Below are 15,302 nucleotides of genomic sequence, written 5' to 3'. Positions count from 1 at the left end.
AACGAGCACTGTGCGCTTCTGGGAGTTAATGCGGTTCATGGGGTCAAATATGTGGTTAGAATTGTGCAATAAGTGTACATGTGTGCTTTATACTCATATAAGCTGTGCTTCAGTCAACTTTTTTCACTTAGAGGGTGGAACCAGTCTGAGAAAGTAAACTGCCTGTGATTGGCTGCTTTTCAGGCAACCCTGCCTCTTAAGAAAGCACAGAATTCTGACTTTATAGCAAAGTCATAATATTCGTCTGAGAGCAACCAGAGTCTGCCTCAGCACTTAGCACTCTGTTACAGTCAAACCAGAGCTATACCAGCTCCCATAGCATGTCAGAGTGACATACCCTGCCTGGTAATGATGTGTTACATCTCTATAGAAAACAAAACTATATGATATATTAAAACTAGAAGCACTTAGATAGTTAGAATTTTTTTTTTATTCAGACAGTATTTAATACAAATGAAACAATATTATGATCTTAATTTTTTTTCTTGAATCAGCATATTATAAAAAGAATATTTAGCTCTTCATGTTTTAGAAATATCCTCTTGATACAAGTCAAAGCTGCTGCTCAATTAATTGTTACACCTATAAAGATATAAAGGTGAACCTGAAAGACAGACCATGGCGAAGATTAACCAGAAAGGCAACATAAAATCCCAGGGCATCACTGGAGGAGCTGCAGTGCATCAGGCATGGCGGTGGCTGCATCATGCCGTGGAAAGAGTCTTTCTTCCACTGAGAGAAGGGAGCTGGTTTGACTCAGTGTGAATGAGCTCAGACTGGTAATCAGTCAGTCAGTCCTTAAAAACATCCAGCTGTATTCAAGACTTTAAACGGGCTCAATATATACAGGCCACACCTTTCAGATTCACAGATAATCCCTATGAGATTCAGTTAAATTGGGAGTTGCAGTGTAATAAAATCTGGAAATACTTTAACAAAGTACTGTATATTTTTTATAATCATGACGTACTCACTTGTGTGTTCCTCTCTCTTATTTATTTCTGGGTGCTTTTTTTTTTTCTTCAACAGAGTCTGCATGCTGGGGAACAGAACAATCAACAGCCACTTTATTAATGACGGCGAGTGCGGGAAAATAAATGTGGAGATAAAATACACAACGGAGAGCTATGACAGTAACTTCACGGTTCTCTACGGTGGGTGGATGCCTCTGCTCTTTGGCCAGTCGTTTTCATTGTCAGTTCGTGCTAATATGTTTGAACCCTGCCGCTAGAAAACAGCACAGCTGGACCCACCGTCGTTTCCACCGTCGCTTCTATTGTGGAGGAAAAGACCACGGATCTTTGGAGGGCATTCTGCCATAGCCCAGAGCTCAACACGACTTGTGACGAATATTTCAGCTCCAATAACTTCTCTGAGATTGATGGCATCCCTGGACTGGCAAGTGGCATCATTTCAGGTAGCGTCAGCAACCAGTTCATTAATACTCCTGCTTATGTTTCCATTTCACGGTAATGAGGCACAATCAATAATGTAGGGGGAATGTTTTCTTTTTCTGTTAGCATTGCTTTAATATCTAAAATCTATTATTTTATTTGTTAAATATAGAAATAAAGTCAATTTTGTTTTATTTTTACCTATAAAATCAGGGTTCACCACTGTGCTGCAAACAAGGCAAACTGTGGTCTGCAGGATTCACCTCTGTCTCAAAGCTGCTTCATAAAACATGGATCTAATGTTGCCTAATATGTTTGATATAATACTTAGTGCAGATTAAGTGAAAAAGTTAGTAAGTTCACTTGAAGGAAAAAAAAAAGCTGATTTAAACAGTTAAAAATAAGATAGAAAAAGTTAATAAGCTAAGTTAAAAAGTAAGTATCAGCATTAATGTTCTGAGGGTTAAAGGGATAGTTCGGTATTTTTGACATGAATCTGTATGGCATGCCGATCACAAGCGGCATGCAATCACACTGACTTACCCCTGGCAGCGTCCTGTGAGCAGAGTTATCGTCCAGTTTTGGTCAAGCCGAAAGTAGTCCTGCAGGTTTTTAGGAACAGCGAAATAAAACGTTTCTCTTCCCAAAACATTATGTGTCCAAAAGAGTGATATTTTCGCATCCCAAAAACATTGTAGTTGAAAAAGTCACACGTCGTTATCAATTGGTCCTATTTTCTCTCTGTTCGTATCAGTGCGCGCCGTCATTCAGACAGCGAGCCCAACAACAGCCATGTCTCCTTCCGCGGCGGAGGGAGACATGGCTGTTGGAAAGCATGAAGGGACTTTGAGAAAGTTGTAAGCAGCTATTTTCTATTTCCACCTGTAGTGTCGCAGTTTGTGCTGAACACGCCCCCCCCCCTGGAGCCGAACAGAAAGGGGAGAAAAGCTGCAGATGCCTCAACCTGCAGCTCATCTGTGCAAAATAACAAGGATAAATCAACCTTTATGCTGTAACAGAAACATTTGTTTCTTTCTTTCAGTGTATTTTTCATTAAATTCATGCTTTCTAGAAGCACTCTAAATATTTTTTTTCCATATTAAGGCAAGTTACTTTTTTATATTTACATTCACCTTAAATGTATAGAGGAAGAGTTTCGCAAAGTTTTGAAAAGACCCGCCCTCTCTCTGTCCTCGTGCACGCTCTGTTTAAAAGTTGCTGTTTCCATCGCTCATACAGGTTTACTTTCCAAAAGAAGATTTGCAACTTTTACACTATGTCAGACTTGCCACTGGTAGTAAATATAATCATAATAATAATAATAGAACTTTATTAATCTCACAGTGGAGAAATTTAGCACTGCATTTAACGCAACCCCTTGGGGAGCAAAGTAAAAATGGGGACGAGCACTTATGACGTCCTTACGTAAACATATCACCAGAATGGTTGACAGTTAGGAGGACCACTTCTTTAGATGGTCCACCTGGAAAAGAACATCCTCCACTATAGCTTTAAAGTTTTTCTCCATGAAAATGCTTTAAAGCTATAGTGGAGGATAAATTAAAAACATCTGCGACAAGCTCACTGCGACACACTGCTGCGGGAGTATAACCAGCCCTTAACTATGAGCTTCTTGCTACTGCACTTGATAAAGTCTCTCTCTGTCCAGACAGTTGGTTTAGACGGACAGCTGTGTCTTGGTGGGTTTTTATGTGCTTTGCTCTGTCACACAGAGTCCCGATAAAATACACCAACTAGTGTTTGCAGCCATTAAACTGTAGTTCTCCCAACAAACCTCCCAGTATGCTTCTCCTCCTGACAGAGAACCTGTGGAGCTCCTACCTCAGCAAGGGAGAGGTGGTGGAGAAAAGCTCGCTCAGCTCGTCCCATGCTGCTCCCCCCCCTGCAGCGTCTCATCCCTACGTGTTCGCAGACATCACCACCTCCTTCACCCTCCTGGTGGGGATCTTCTTCCCCTCAGTCACAGGTACGTTTCAGTGGCTTTATTCTAAAGATGTTTAGGATGGATTCTGTAAAATCAAATACATTTTCCATAGTTTTGCTAGTAGATTTTTTAAAACATGAAACTATCCTTTTTTTTTTTTAAACTTAAGTTACATCAATTACTAACGTCCTCAATCTTAATACCAGACAGGTACATGAACTGCATCTGTTAGGCTTTGCAGTACTGATCTTTATTACTTCCTGATTAGATGGTATATGTCTTTGAATCTTCACACTGTAAATAAAAACAATGAGAAAAGATGATTTTTGTTTTGTTCCTGTTTTCTAATCTTCCTCAGGAATCATGGCCGGCTCAAATCGTTCAGGGGATTTAAAAGACGCTCAGCGCTCCATCCCCATCGGAACCATCCTGGCTATCCTAACAACTTCCCTCGTCTGTATCCTTCATCTTTAAAAACATCAGCTTCTGCTTTACATGTAATTAAGATATGCTGAACAAAAATCTAATATTAGCGTTAGCTTATTTATGCAAGTCCTCTGGTTAAGAGCTATGGAGGACCAAGAGATTCCCCGAAATACTGTATGAAAACACACCTTTAAAATGTAATATTTGAATCATACAATTGGAAATCCGTTGTTTTCTCATTTAACATTTTACATATAACTATTAAAGAGGGATTATACATTTTTTAATCTATTATCAAATACTGCAATTAATTCCTTTCATTTTTAAATTCTTTCTGCATATTTAGAGATTGGGCGATATATCAAATATACTCTATGTATCTTGAGTTTTCCCACACACAATAGTTAAAATGACTATGCACTGCAACACTAACCTTAGATGTAGCAGCTCCCTCATTGGTTCCCCCGCCACACTTTGTTCACTAAATCACCCATATCTGACTTTTGGGATTGATGCTTTAAAGCTGGAAGGTTGTTTTCCTGAGTCCAGCTCTTGCAGACCTGAGCAGCGTGGTGTTGTTCGGAGCCTGCATCGAGGGGGTCGTCCTCAGAGACAAGTCAGTCTTTCTCTACCCATTCCTTTGATTTGTTTTGTCAAGATAAAAAAAAAAAGAAAACTACTTCTTCTGTGATTTTAGAAACTCAGACAAATTAAAGCTTTCTCACCTTTCCAGGTTTGGCGATTCGGTTAAAGGTAATCTGGTGGTGGGCACCCTGGCGTGGCCGTCTCCTTGGGTCATTGTGATTGGTTCTTTCTTCTCAACGTGCGGCGCCGGTCTGCAGTCACTAACTGGCGCCCCCCGACTGCTGCAGGCCATCGCAAAGGACAACATCATCCCATTCCTACGGGTAGGAGCTGCAGATTTACTGCTTTATTTCAGACTCCACTATAAGATTAATTTTTAGTCTTTGATGTGAAGCTTTCTAAACATACATGAAGAGTTTTCTATTAATATTAGCTCCAGTTTACTGAGCTTCCATATCAGTTTGGTGTATTTGTCTAATATTCATGGCAGGATTTACTCTAACCTGATAAAGTTTATGAACTCTTTATTTATTGTCTGCCTCCCAGATAAAGACTCAGAGAGCTGAAAGACTTCATGAGTAGCTTACAGAAGAAAAATAAAAAATATATGCTAAATTTAATGAATATAACTTTAGTAAATCTCTGCTGTTAAGATCTTTATCATTGTCTCAGATCTGATTATTGTTTCTTGTTTATTTAGATGATTCTTTCCTCTGATTTTTAACCTGATTTCTAGCATCTCACGCTGACATGCAGCCAGTGTTTTTACACTAACCTGATATCTGACTTAGCTCTCTGAACCTACGTGCTGTTCTGCACATTAAGTGCATTTAAAGCCCTTTTTCTGCTCATCATGTGTCCCTAAAAAACAGTAACATGTGATAATCATGTTGTTTAAACAAGTCAGCTGATCGTATCGGTTCGTTCTCATTTCAATGTTTAACAAATGTAACACCAAAATATAAGCATCATTATAGGGCGCTCAGCGAAATACTTTGGTAATCCTAATTTCAAGCCAATATTGGAATTGGAATCCAGGACAAGACCTTATTACCTTTATAACATTCAGAAAGTATAACAAATATTTTGATGGCAAAAATGAAAGTTAATGTAATAACAAGAAATGCCAACTTGACCGAATATTTTAAGAAAAATAACAAAGGTGCTTCTATAAGAAATTCTTAGAGGCAATAATGCTGATACTTGCACTTACATTTTTTAGTTTATAGACCTAAAAATAATTGTTAGCTATGCTTATTAACATTTTAACTTTTTCTTGACTTGTTAACTTATTTTTCACCTTCATTTCCAGTAGGTTAAATTATCATTCAAAGGTTCATCTAATTTGTCAAATGCCAAAATAAGATGTACAGCCATGACGCAGTATCTTTGCTGAATGGTTGGATATAGATCTTGCGCTTCTAGACCTCCATTTGTAAGGGGTATGCATGGGATCAAAACGGTAACTTGTCCTATAAAGGGTTAACGGATCATTGTGGAATCAAAGGGGATGAAAACATGAACAACCAAAAATCTTGGCAGTGGTTCCATATTTAAGCAGCATTAGGTAGAGATCTGCTGGTTTCTCCTTGATATGTGAACAGACTAGAGAAAAGAGACACTCCATTTCTCTTTCCAGCCCCGTCTACCTCCTCCTGTTCACATTTGATCTGTAATCAATCTGGATTAGAAGTGGTTCTTATCGTGAACCTGCTTATTTAGCCGTTCTGTTTTGGTCTGAAATCTTGTGCCGTTCTCCAGGTGTTTGGACATGGGAAAGCTAACGGGGAACCCACCTGGGCTCTGCTGTTAACAGCGCTGATAGCTGAACTGGGGATTCTCATCGCCTCCCTGGACCTGGTCGCCCCTATCCTCACCATGTGAGCCCCGCCCACCCGGCTGCTGCAGCTCGCTCCAGCTCCTCAGAGCTCGCTTCTGACGCTTTGCTCCTTTCAGGTTCTTCCTGATGTGTTACCTGTTTGTGAACCTGGCCTGCGCGCTGCAGACGCTGCTGCGGACGCCCAACTGGAGGCCGCGCTTCTCCTACTACCACTGGTAGCGACAGACACACACACACAGTTACACACATGGGGGCGTATCCCACGGTAACGCTGTGCGCCACATCCATCCAGGTCCTTATCTTTTCTGGGGATGACCATCTGCCTCGCACTCATGTTCATATCTTCATGGTACTACGCAATCATCGCCATGGTGATCGCCACCATGATCTACAAATACATTGAATATCACGGGTATGTTGCCATGGTGATATATTTGCTCCATGCATTTCTCCTTGTACAGTATGGTTAGGATTCCTTTAAGTCCAGTTTCTTTTTTTTTTTTAGATTTGAAACAATTATTTTTTCACGTTTGTGTTTTTCAGAGCAGAGAAGGAGTGGGGGGATGGTATCCGTGGTTTGTCACTCAGCGCTGCTCGCTACGCCCTCCTGAGGCTGGAGGAAGGACCTCCGCACACCAAGAACTGGAGGTGAGAGCGCTGCGAGGGTGACGCAGCTAACAGCCTTGCTTCCTGCCTTCTATGCATCAGCTGTTACCTTCCCTCCCCCATTCAGGCCCCAGCTGTTGGTGTTGCTAAAGCTGGATGAAGACGCCCACGTCAAGTCTCCACGCCTGCTGACGTTCGCCAGCCAGCTAAAGGCGGGGAAGGGTCTGACCATCGTAGGAACCGTCGTCCCGGGGAACTTCCTGCAGACGTACGGAGAGGCTCTGGCTGCCGAACAGGTCAGCTTGTGTCAACATGTCAGCCAGAATGAACGGAGTCTGAACACACTGAAAGTCAAACTGAGTCTAGATGAAGTGTTTATTCCTCTTTGAACTGTTTACGTTGAAGAGCGGCCATTTTAACCTGATAGACTCGGGGTCTGCAGCCAATGGCCCCGGAGCCGCAGGTGGCTCTTTAACACTTTGGCTTAAAATGATGAAGATCCAGATTTTTGAACAACAGATAAACTAACAAATACATGTTTTAGGGTTTTCTCCTCTATTTGCATTGAATTTCCAAGAAAATATTTTTTTTTTTTTTTTTTTTTTTTTTTTTTTTTTTGTATATTTTTTTTTTTTTAAGTGGGGAAAAATGTTGGGGTTTTTAAAATATGATTTAGTTAAATATAAACTATATTCTTTTCTTTTCTTTTTCTAACAATCACGTGATGTTTGCAGGTTTAATTTAGTTTTATCAGCTGAGTGGCAATCGATCATTGTTTTCTTCAATTCACAAAATCAATTGACTAATTATGATAAAAAAACATATTTTTTAAGGGGATAATCTTGTTTTTAAACAAAAGAAAATGTATTTATCTACTTTTTCAACCTTTTTCCTTCATTTTAAAACCTTAAAGTTGAACTGGGACGATGGTTGTTTAAAAACAAAAAATGTCAGACGGTGGATATTTATTAAATAGATGTTATCTCTTTCTTTTCGTAAAAAAGATTTTTAACTCCGAACGAGTTTTATTGACCAGACTGAAGTAGAAAAATTGCTCTTTGGATTGTTAAGGTTACTGCTGTGATCGACTAGAACAAAGCAGCACCAAGTGCTTTGTTTATCAAACCAAGTAAATGACAACCTATCAGCTGTTTCTTCTTTGTGAAAGCTCAGTCAGAGCAGACAGGGAGCATCTCTGATCATCAGTTTTCGGTTTATTTATAATGAGACATTGGAAATAAATGTACTTGATCATGTAAATATTCCAGCTTTAGCCACAAGGTGCTAATTTTCATCTGTCGTCCTGTTGGGAAAAATCACATGAACACACATGCATTAAAATCTAACATTTGTCAAAGTTAGTTGATATTTAAAATGATGAAGAAAATCACATCCATAATAAACAGTTTAAAAACTGAATTCAGACGTCTGTTAGTAAATAATGTTCATTTACATCATAACTGAGTTTGGATTTCCATTTAAATTCGGGTCTGGACTCTGAATGGCCTTCAGGATTTAATCCCAGCCTCTCAAATGTTGCTCTGGCTGCATGTTTAGAGTCATCGTCCTGCTAGAAAGTCAAACAGATCGGCTGTATTTAACTGCTTGAAGGAGACTTTTGTATCTTTCTGTGTTTGGAAAGAATCAAACATGCTGTTTTTTTCTTCCCCTCCATCAGACTTTGAAGCATCTCATGGACAAAGAACGAGTGAAGGGCTTCGTTCAGTGCATAGTGGCTCAGAAGCCGCGTGAGGGAATCAGCCACATGATCCAGTCCAGCGGACTGGGAGGAATGAAACCCAACACTGTGGTGATGGGCTGGCCTCATGCCTGGAGGCAGAGTGAGGACCCGCAGTCCTGGAAGACCTTCATCAGTGAGTCACAGAGGATCAAAACACAAAGTTTCTCTCCTTCCACCTCCTCCCTCTGTCAGGTTAACGGATCGCCCTCCTCTCTTCCCTGCAGACACGGTCCGGGTAACCACTGCGGCCCACCTGGCCTTACTGGTGCCCAAAAACATCTCTCTGTTCCCCAGCAACAACGAGCCTTCGACGGAAGGCTACATCGACGTGTGGTGGATCGTCCACGACGGCGGGATGCTGATGCTGCTGCCGTTTCTCCTTCGGCAGCACAAGGTGGGAAAACCGGATCGGTTTCATTCGCATCCGTTTCTGCCAACATGTCCTCTGAAGGTAACGTCTCTCCTCTCAGGTTTGGCGTAAATGCAGGATGCGGATCTTTACGGTGGCTCAGATGGAGGATAACTCCATCCAGATGAAGAAGGATCTAGCGACGTTCCTCTATCACCTGCGCATTGAAGCTGAGGTGGAGGTAGTGGAGATGGTATGAACACACAGAGGTCCCACTTTTCTTTCCTTTGCTTCTTCTGAGCTGTAGATGGAATCCGCTGATTTCTTAAAACCAGAGCAACGCCTGCAACCAAACATTTCTTTCTACTGAGTCATTACTTCCTAAAATAAAAGCTGGAATCTTATGAAATGTCACGTACAGCGCTAACAACAGCCAATATGCAGAAAGGCGTTTAAAAAACCCAGAATCCACTAATCCAGCTCAGTTTGTAGCAGCTGAACCTTTTATCTACCTGTAGTCGCCTGATATGTCGATGACGTGTTAATTTATGTAATAGATGTGTAATAATCCCTGTATCCTTTCCTCTCTGCAGCATAACAGCGACATCAGTGCCTACACATACGAGAGGACGCTGATGATGGAGCAGAGGTCTCAGATGCTCAGACAAATGCGGCTCTCTAAATCAGATCGGGAAAAAGAGGTAAACATGGGAAAACGCTGCTTTTATGGTTAAATATGTTTATTTTGATGAAGGAGGCACTTATGTTTTTGTTTTCTACATCTTTGAGAGCTTTGATGAATGGAAAGTACTAAATCAAAAACAAGAAAGCTTCAGGTCTTCGCTAATTTATTCTCATCCCATAGACGATTTATACGCTTTCCCAAATGGTATAAAACATAACTCTAATTGTGTATTTATGAATTAAAGTTTAATTAGTACACTGTGTCATTTTGGCCACTAGGGGCTGAACAACTTCCCTCTGTTTCTTAGAATCAGATATCAGACACTTTGGATCAGCAGATTAAGGGAACTTTTTCCTCCAGATTAAATCTCAAACTATTTCTAAGCAGGGAAGAGTCATATCTTTCAATTTTAGTTAGCTCTGATGTTTAAGGAGGAGCGCACACGCTCTGGGTCACATTCAGTGATGTTTTAACATGACCCTCTATAGTTTGATTGGGGAGCTTTTGAGAATGGCAGCCTGCACTGAGCATCAATACATGAAGTTCTGGATAAATACCTAAAAAAAAATAATCAAATATATCTGAAATTATGCTAATACTTGAATCAAAAGTTAAGCATTGTTGCTTACAAGTCCTCCTGTGTATAATTTAACAGCATTTTAAACACAGAAGATGAAGGTCAAACTCGTCAAAGTCAGTTTGTTTCTTCTAGTTTAGCTTGATTGTATTTTAGGAGAGAATGGAAACAAAATCTGATTTTATTTTATTTTCAATTGTAAAGTCTGTTAAACTACGTATCATTAGAACTCAGTTTTTAGGATAAAACAACCAGTTTTATTAAGACACAGTGAATTAATGTTATGTTCATGCAGAAACTAACAGCCCGGCTCTGCATTCCAACAATATATTCGTCCAGCAGGGGGAGCTCTAATTTTCAGTTTACATAGTCTGCCTGAGAAGCTGAAACTAAGAAAGTGGTGAGCATCTGAGAATTGCAGAAAATAAAAAAGAAAGTCAGAATTTTTGAAATATTATTATTGCTACATTTAGCAGTTTTGCAGTAACATGTTTTGTTTCCTTTTATAAACTTGCACAGTAGAAATAAAGTATTTGTACACTCCTCAAAAAAAGGAACACATATCAAACCAACACTGATTGACAATCAGTCTCATTTGCTGTTGTGCAAATTGAATAGAAAACAGGAGGAAATTATTTGCAATTAACAAGACATACTGTATAAAGGAGTGATTCTGCAGGAGGGGACCAAACACCAATTCTCAGTACCGTATTTTCACAACCATAAGGCGCACCGTACTAAAAGGCGCAGTCTCAGTTATGTGTGCCATTTCTGTATTTAACACACACATAAGGCGCACCGGACTATAGGGCGCGTTTTTTATATACAGGTACATATCCTCTACTACCTTTAAATACCTCTACTGTGTATTTAAAAATACAGCGGGCCCAAAACTGAGTATGACTGTGCTTTATTCATGTATTTATTACAAAGTATTAATCAAACCTGGGAGCTGGCCGTGAGACAGACACATCGCAGATGACAGGGCGCTTTGGTCACTCCTAAATTAACTTAAAATCCTGAAACCTGACGACGGAATATGTTCGCTTTTATTGCCGGTATCCTGGTGCCTGCAGTTTAAATTATTTAGATGAAAAACACCTGCCAGCCACCGCGGTGAACCCGGAGGCTACCCAGCCCAGAGGCTGCTGTTGAAGGGATTTCTGCTGTCGGTGCACCGCTGGTATGTGGGGGTCTGAGCGCCTCTGACAGAAATAGATAATCTGGATGAACTGACTGCAATTATTAAGTTTTCAGGTGGTCTTTCTCACTTAAAAACATATTAAAACTACTTTATTCCCCCTGATCACAGCAAATATAGCTGCAAGATTTAGATTATTTAGATGAAAAACACCTGCCAGCCACCGCGGTGAAGAGGAGGAGACGCGCCCAGAGGCTGCTGTTTAATTAAGTTTTCAGGTAGAAAAATAGAGCGGGAGCAAAACTGAGTATGTTTGTGCTTTATTCAAGTATTTATTACAAAGTATTAATCAAACCCATCAAAGTCATCATCCTCTGTTTCTGAATTAAACAGCTGCGCTAAATCAGACATGCCAATTTCCCCTTCTTCGCTGTCAGTCACTTTCCGTGCAGCGCGGCTCCTCAGAAATAATGCCGGCTTTTGCAAAAGCTTGTACAACAGAGCCAGCAGACACGTTAGTTCAAGCATCAACAATCCATCCGCAAACGGTGGCGTAACTTGCCCGGCGCTGCCTTCCACTTATCGTGATACTGTGGTCTCTGTCGGTCATCCATCGCTCCCACGCCGCTCGCAGCCTTACTTTGAACGGCCGGTTCACACCGATGTCGAGCGGTTGAAGTTCCTTTGTCAGACCCCCGGGATAACGGCGAGCACAGCGTTTATTTTTTTTCACCATGTTTTTCACATCAGCTGTGAGATGGGCACGCATGGAGTCACATATTAAAAGCGATGGTGATGCGTGGAAAAAACCACCTGGTCTCCTCACATACACCTTCCTCAGCCACGCTTTCATCATCTCCTCATCCATCCAGCCCTTTCATTTGCCCTAATATCATCTGTCATCAGAGCGATGTGTCGTCTCACAGCCAGCTCCCAGATCAGCTTCTCTGATTGGTTGATGCAGCGCTTCCAGCAGCAAAACTTAAATTTTTCCATCTCGAGCAGCAGCAGCGCGTTGGTGGCGCGCTCCCGACGCGCTGCGCCTGCTGCTCAAAACGCGCTGCGGGACCTTTTGCTGCGTCTATACGCTCGTCAACCATTGACTTTGCATGTAAACTCGCTGCTTCTGCTGCACCTGCTGCGTCCGGTTCACAGCGAGCACAGCATTAATTTGTTTCACCATGTTTTTCACATCAGCTGTGAGATGGGCACGCATGGAGTCAGATTAACAGCGATGGTGATGAGTGGAAAAAACCCACCTGGTCTCCTTACATTCACCTCCCTCAGCCACTCTTTCATCATCTCCTCAATGAGGTGGTCTCAAAAGTCGCAGTTGCAACACACATAGGGCGCACCGCACCAAAGGGCGCACCGCACATTTTGAGGGGGAAAAAAGACGTTTATGTGCGCCTTATAGTCGTGAAAATACAGTACTTGCTTTCTGGATGATGTTTTAATTATTTTTGACTGTTGGTGGTGCTTTTACACTTATGGTAGCATGAGACTGACTCTAGTACCCACACAAGGGGCTCAGGTAGCGCAGCTCATCCAGAATGGGACATCGATGCAAGCTGTTGCAAGAAGCTTTGCTTCGTCTAACAGCGTAGTGTTTAGAGGCTGGAGGCGCTACCAGTAAACAGGCCAGTATACCAGAAGATGTGGAGGAGGCTGGAGGAAGGTTACAACCCAGCAGCGGGACCGCTACCTCTGCTTTTGTCCAAGGAGGAACAGGAGGAGCACTGCCAGAGTGCATGTATGTGAAAACAATGTTACCAACTCCATGAGGATGGTATGAGGGCCACAGACGTCCACAGATGAGAGTTTGGCTCACAGCCCAACACGGTGCAGGATGGGCAGATTTGGCAGTGGCCTCCTGTGTTCTTCACAGATGAAAGCAGGTACACTCTGAGCACATGTGACAGACATGACAGTCTGGAGACACATCCGAGAGTGATCTGCTGCCTGCAACATCATTTAGCATGACCAGTTAGGCGGTGGGTTAGCAATGATGTGGGATGGCATTTCTTTGCCATTTCTTTCTATGTGCTCGCCAGAAGTAGCATGGCTGCCATTAGGTATCGAGATGAGATCCTCAGACCCCTTGTGAGACCATATGCTGTTTTCATTGGTCCTGGATTCCTCCTAATACAGGGCAATGCTAGAACTCATGTGGCTGGAGTGTGTGAGCAGTTCCTGCAAGACCTGAATCCAATAAAGCTCATCTGGGACATCATATCTTGATACATCCAGCAACATCAAGTTGCACCACAGTATTCAATGAGAAAAATTAATTTATTCAGATCTAGGATGTATTATTTGACTGTTCCATTATACATTTTTTTTAGTAGTTTATAATATCAGTATTTTGTCCCCCTGTGAAGCCAGTATGGATGTCCAATTTGATTTAAATAGGAATGTTCCAACCTGGATTTTTCTTTTTTTTTCTGTATGGGTTCTACATAATATTAGCTCTTTTATGGAGGCAAAAGAAGGAGGAAATAAAAGGTTAAAGGATCAAAACTTGACTGTCATGTCCTCTCTTCTTTCCTCTGTTTTGCTCAGAGGGTTCGCTGGAGTTTTGACGATGTAAGTTTACTTTGTGTCTCCATTTGCTCTGGAAAAGAGGAGGCTGTGTGAAGTTAGATGTAAGTGAAGATCTCTGAACTTCTGAGAGGGCAGACATTTTTAACGTGAAACGCATCTTTCTTCTTTTAATTACATTGATTTCAACAAACTGCAGGTTTATAGAGATTTGAATAGAAATGGTTTAATTGTTTAAAGTGATTTTCCTACAGATCTGTCCGTCTGTAGATTCTCTCTTCTGCTCCTCCCGCTGAAGTTCAGACATCTCGTGTGTTTAGGAAGCCCAGCTCTCTTGTAGCGCTCCCGGTAGAGTAGCGGCAGACTGTGATTGGTTTTTAGCCTGTTAGGTGACCTTGTGTTGTCTCTAGGTGTATCTCTCACCCAGGTTCAGGAGTACTGACGTCCGCTCGTCAAACCCCATCAAAGAGGACAGAGACAGACAGGTACAAAGAGGCTGTGAGAGAAACAGAGAATAGCAGTCAGGAGTTAATGGTAGAGCAGAGCAGGAAGACATGAGCTTGAAAAAAGGAACCGGATCAGGTTAGAATCGCTTTCTTGGGCTGGATCCATGTTGGTTTCCGTGTGTGAACCCAGGCCCAGTTGGTGAAGGACCGTAACTCAATGCTGCGTCTGACGAGCATCGGGTCGGACGACGATGACGACACCGACGGCGGAGAGAGGGACCGACCGGTGAGCAGCAGCACAGAGCACCATCGGCGCGTTCAGATGACGTGGACCAAGGAGAAGACGGCCCAGTACAGAGCGACCCACTCTGGCTGCTCCACGCCTGAAGGGTTCAGGGACATGCTGAGCATCAGGCCGTGAGCACGGATAACGCCGCCACCTCTCTGATCGCATCAGCTGCCTAAGCTGGTGGCTAACTGCGTTTCTCTCTGCTTTCAGGGACCACTCCAACGTCAGGAGGATGCACACCGCCGTCAAACTCAACGAGGTCATCGTGAATAAATCCCACGATGCCCGGCTTGTTCTGCTCAACATGCCAGGACCCCCGAAGAACCCTGAAGGAGACGAGAACTGTATCCTTTCTGCTGAAGGGGCGTTTAGATGCTCAGAAAAACATTCCCAGCTAAAATGTTGGCACCCCAGAACAACATCTGCTCTGAGCAACGTACCCTGCAGCTAACTGCAGTAGGGTTAGGCATCATTTGAATTTTAACGATACTGGTTCAGTTTCCTCATTTCGATGCCGGTTCCTATCGATTCCCAATCTTTTAAGAAGATACAATCATAAAAGTTTACCTGTTATAATTAACTGGCTAACTGATTTCTGTCTGGATCAGATAGCCTTATCTTCTAAATTAAATTTAATTCCTTTAAGATCCAACTTTGTGTGAACGTTAATAGAAATCTTCAACCAGTGCATAAATATCAAACCCATGAACTGTAATATAATCTTAGTAAAGTAATTC

General features: G+C 42.0%; 1 protein-coding gene across 2 annotated transcripts in view; it reads left to right on the top strand.

Annotated features, from left to right (window-relative positions):
* Nucleotides 1–15,302, top strand: part of LOC119794503 (solute carrier family 12 member 6-like) — a 42,351-nt gene that overhangs the window by 25,021 nt on the left and 2,028 nt on the right. Inside the window, exons 9-27 of one of the 2 annotated variants that reach the window (XM_038302113.1) lie at nt 1,030–1,154; nt 1,232–1,417; nt 3,217–3,381; nt 3,698–3,796; nt 4,324–4,381; nt 4,499–4,673; nt 6,112–6,230; nt 6,307–6,405; nt 6,483–6,602; nt 6,734–6,838; nt 6,924–7,092; nt 8,475–8,670; nt 8,762–8,931; nt 9,008–9,139; nt 9,480–9,587; nt 13,852–13,875; nt 14,241–14,315; nt 14,467–14,693; nt 14,776–14,909. In XM_038302113.1, the coding sequence (XP_038158041.1) occupies nt 1,030–1,154; nt 1,232–1,417; nt 3,217–3,381; nt 3,698–3,796; nt 4,324–4,381; nt 4,499–4,673; nt 6,112–6,230; nt 6,307–6,405; nt 6,483–6,602; nt 6,734–6,838; nt 6,924–7,092; nt 8,475–8,670; nt 8,762–8,931; nt 9,008–9,139; nt 9,480–9,587; nt 13,852–13,875; nt 14,241–14,315; nt 14,467–14,693; nt 14,776–14,909 (2,486 nt within the window). The remainder of the gene's footprint in view (nt 1–1,029; nt 1,155–1,231; nt 1,418–3,216; nt 3,382–3,697; nt 3,797–4,323; nt 4,382–4,498; nt 4,674–6,111; nt 6,231–6,306; nt 6,406–6,482; nt 6,603–6,733; nt 6,839–6,923; nt 7,093–8,474; nt 8,671–8,761; nt 8,932–9,007; nt 9,140–9,479; nt 9,588–13,851; nt 13,876–14,240; nt 14,316–14,466; nt 14,694–14,775; nt 14,910–15,302) is intronic. The other variant, XM_038302111.1, reaches the window with a different exon arrangement.

The sequence above is a fragment of the Cyprinodon tularosa genome, unplaced genomic scaffold, assembly GCF_016077235.1.
Source record: "Cyprinodon tularosa strain WSP-4 unplaced genomic scaffold, ASM1607723v1 ctg482, whole genome shotgun sequence".
Classification (NCBI taxonomy): domain Eukaryota; kingdom Metazoa; phylum Chordata; class Actinopteri; order Cyprinodontiformes; family Cyprinodontidae; genus Cyprinodon; species Cyprinodon tularosa.
The sequence above is the reverse complement of the archived record's forward strand: the minus strand, read 5'-3'. Positions and strand labels throughout refer to the sequence as shown.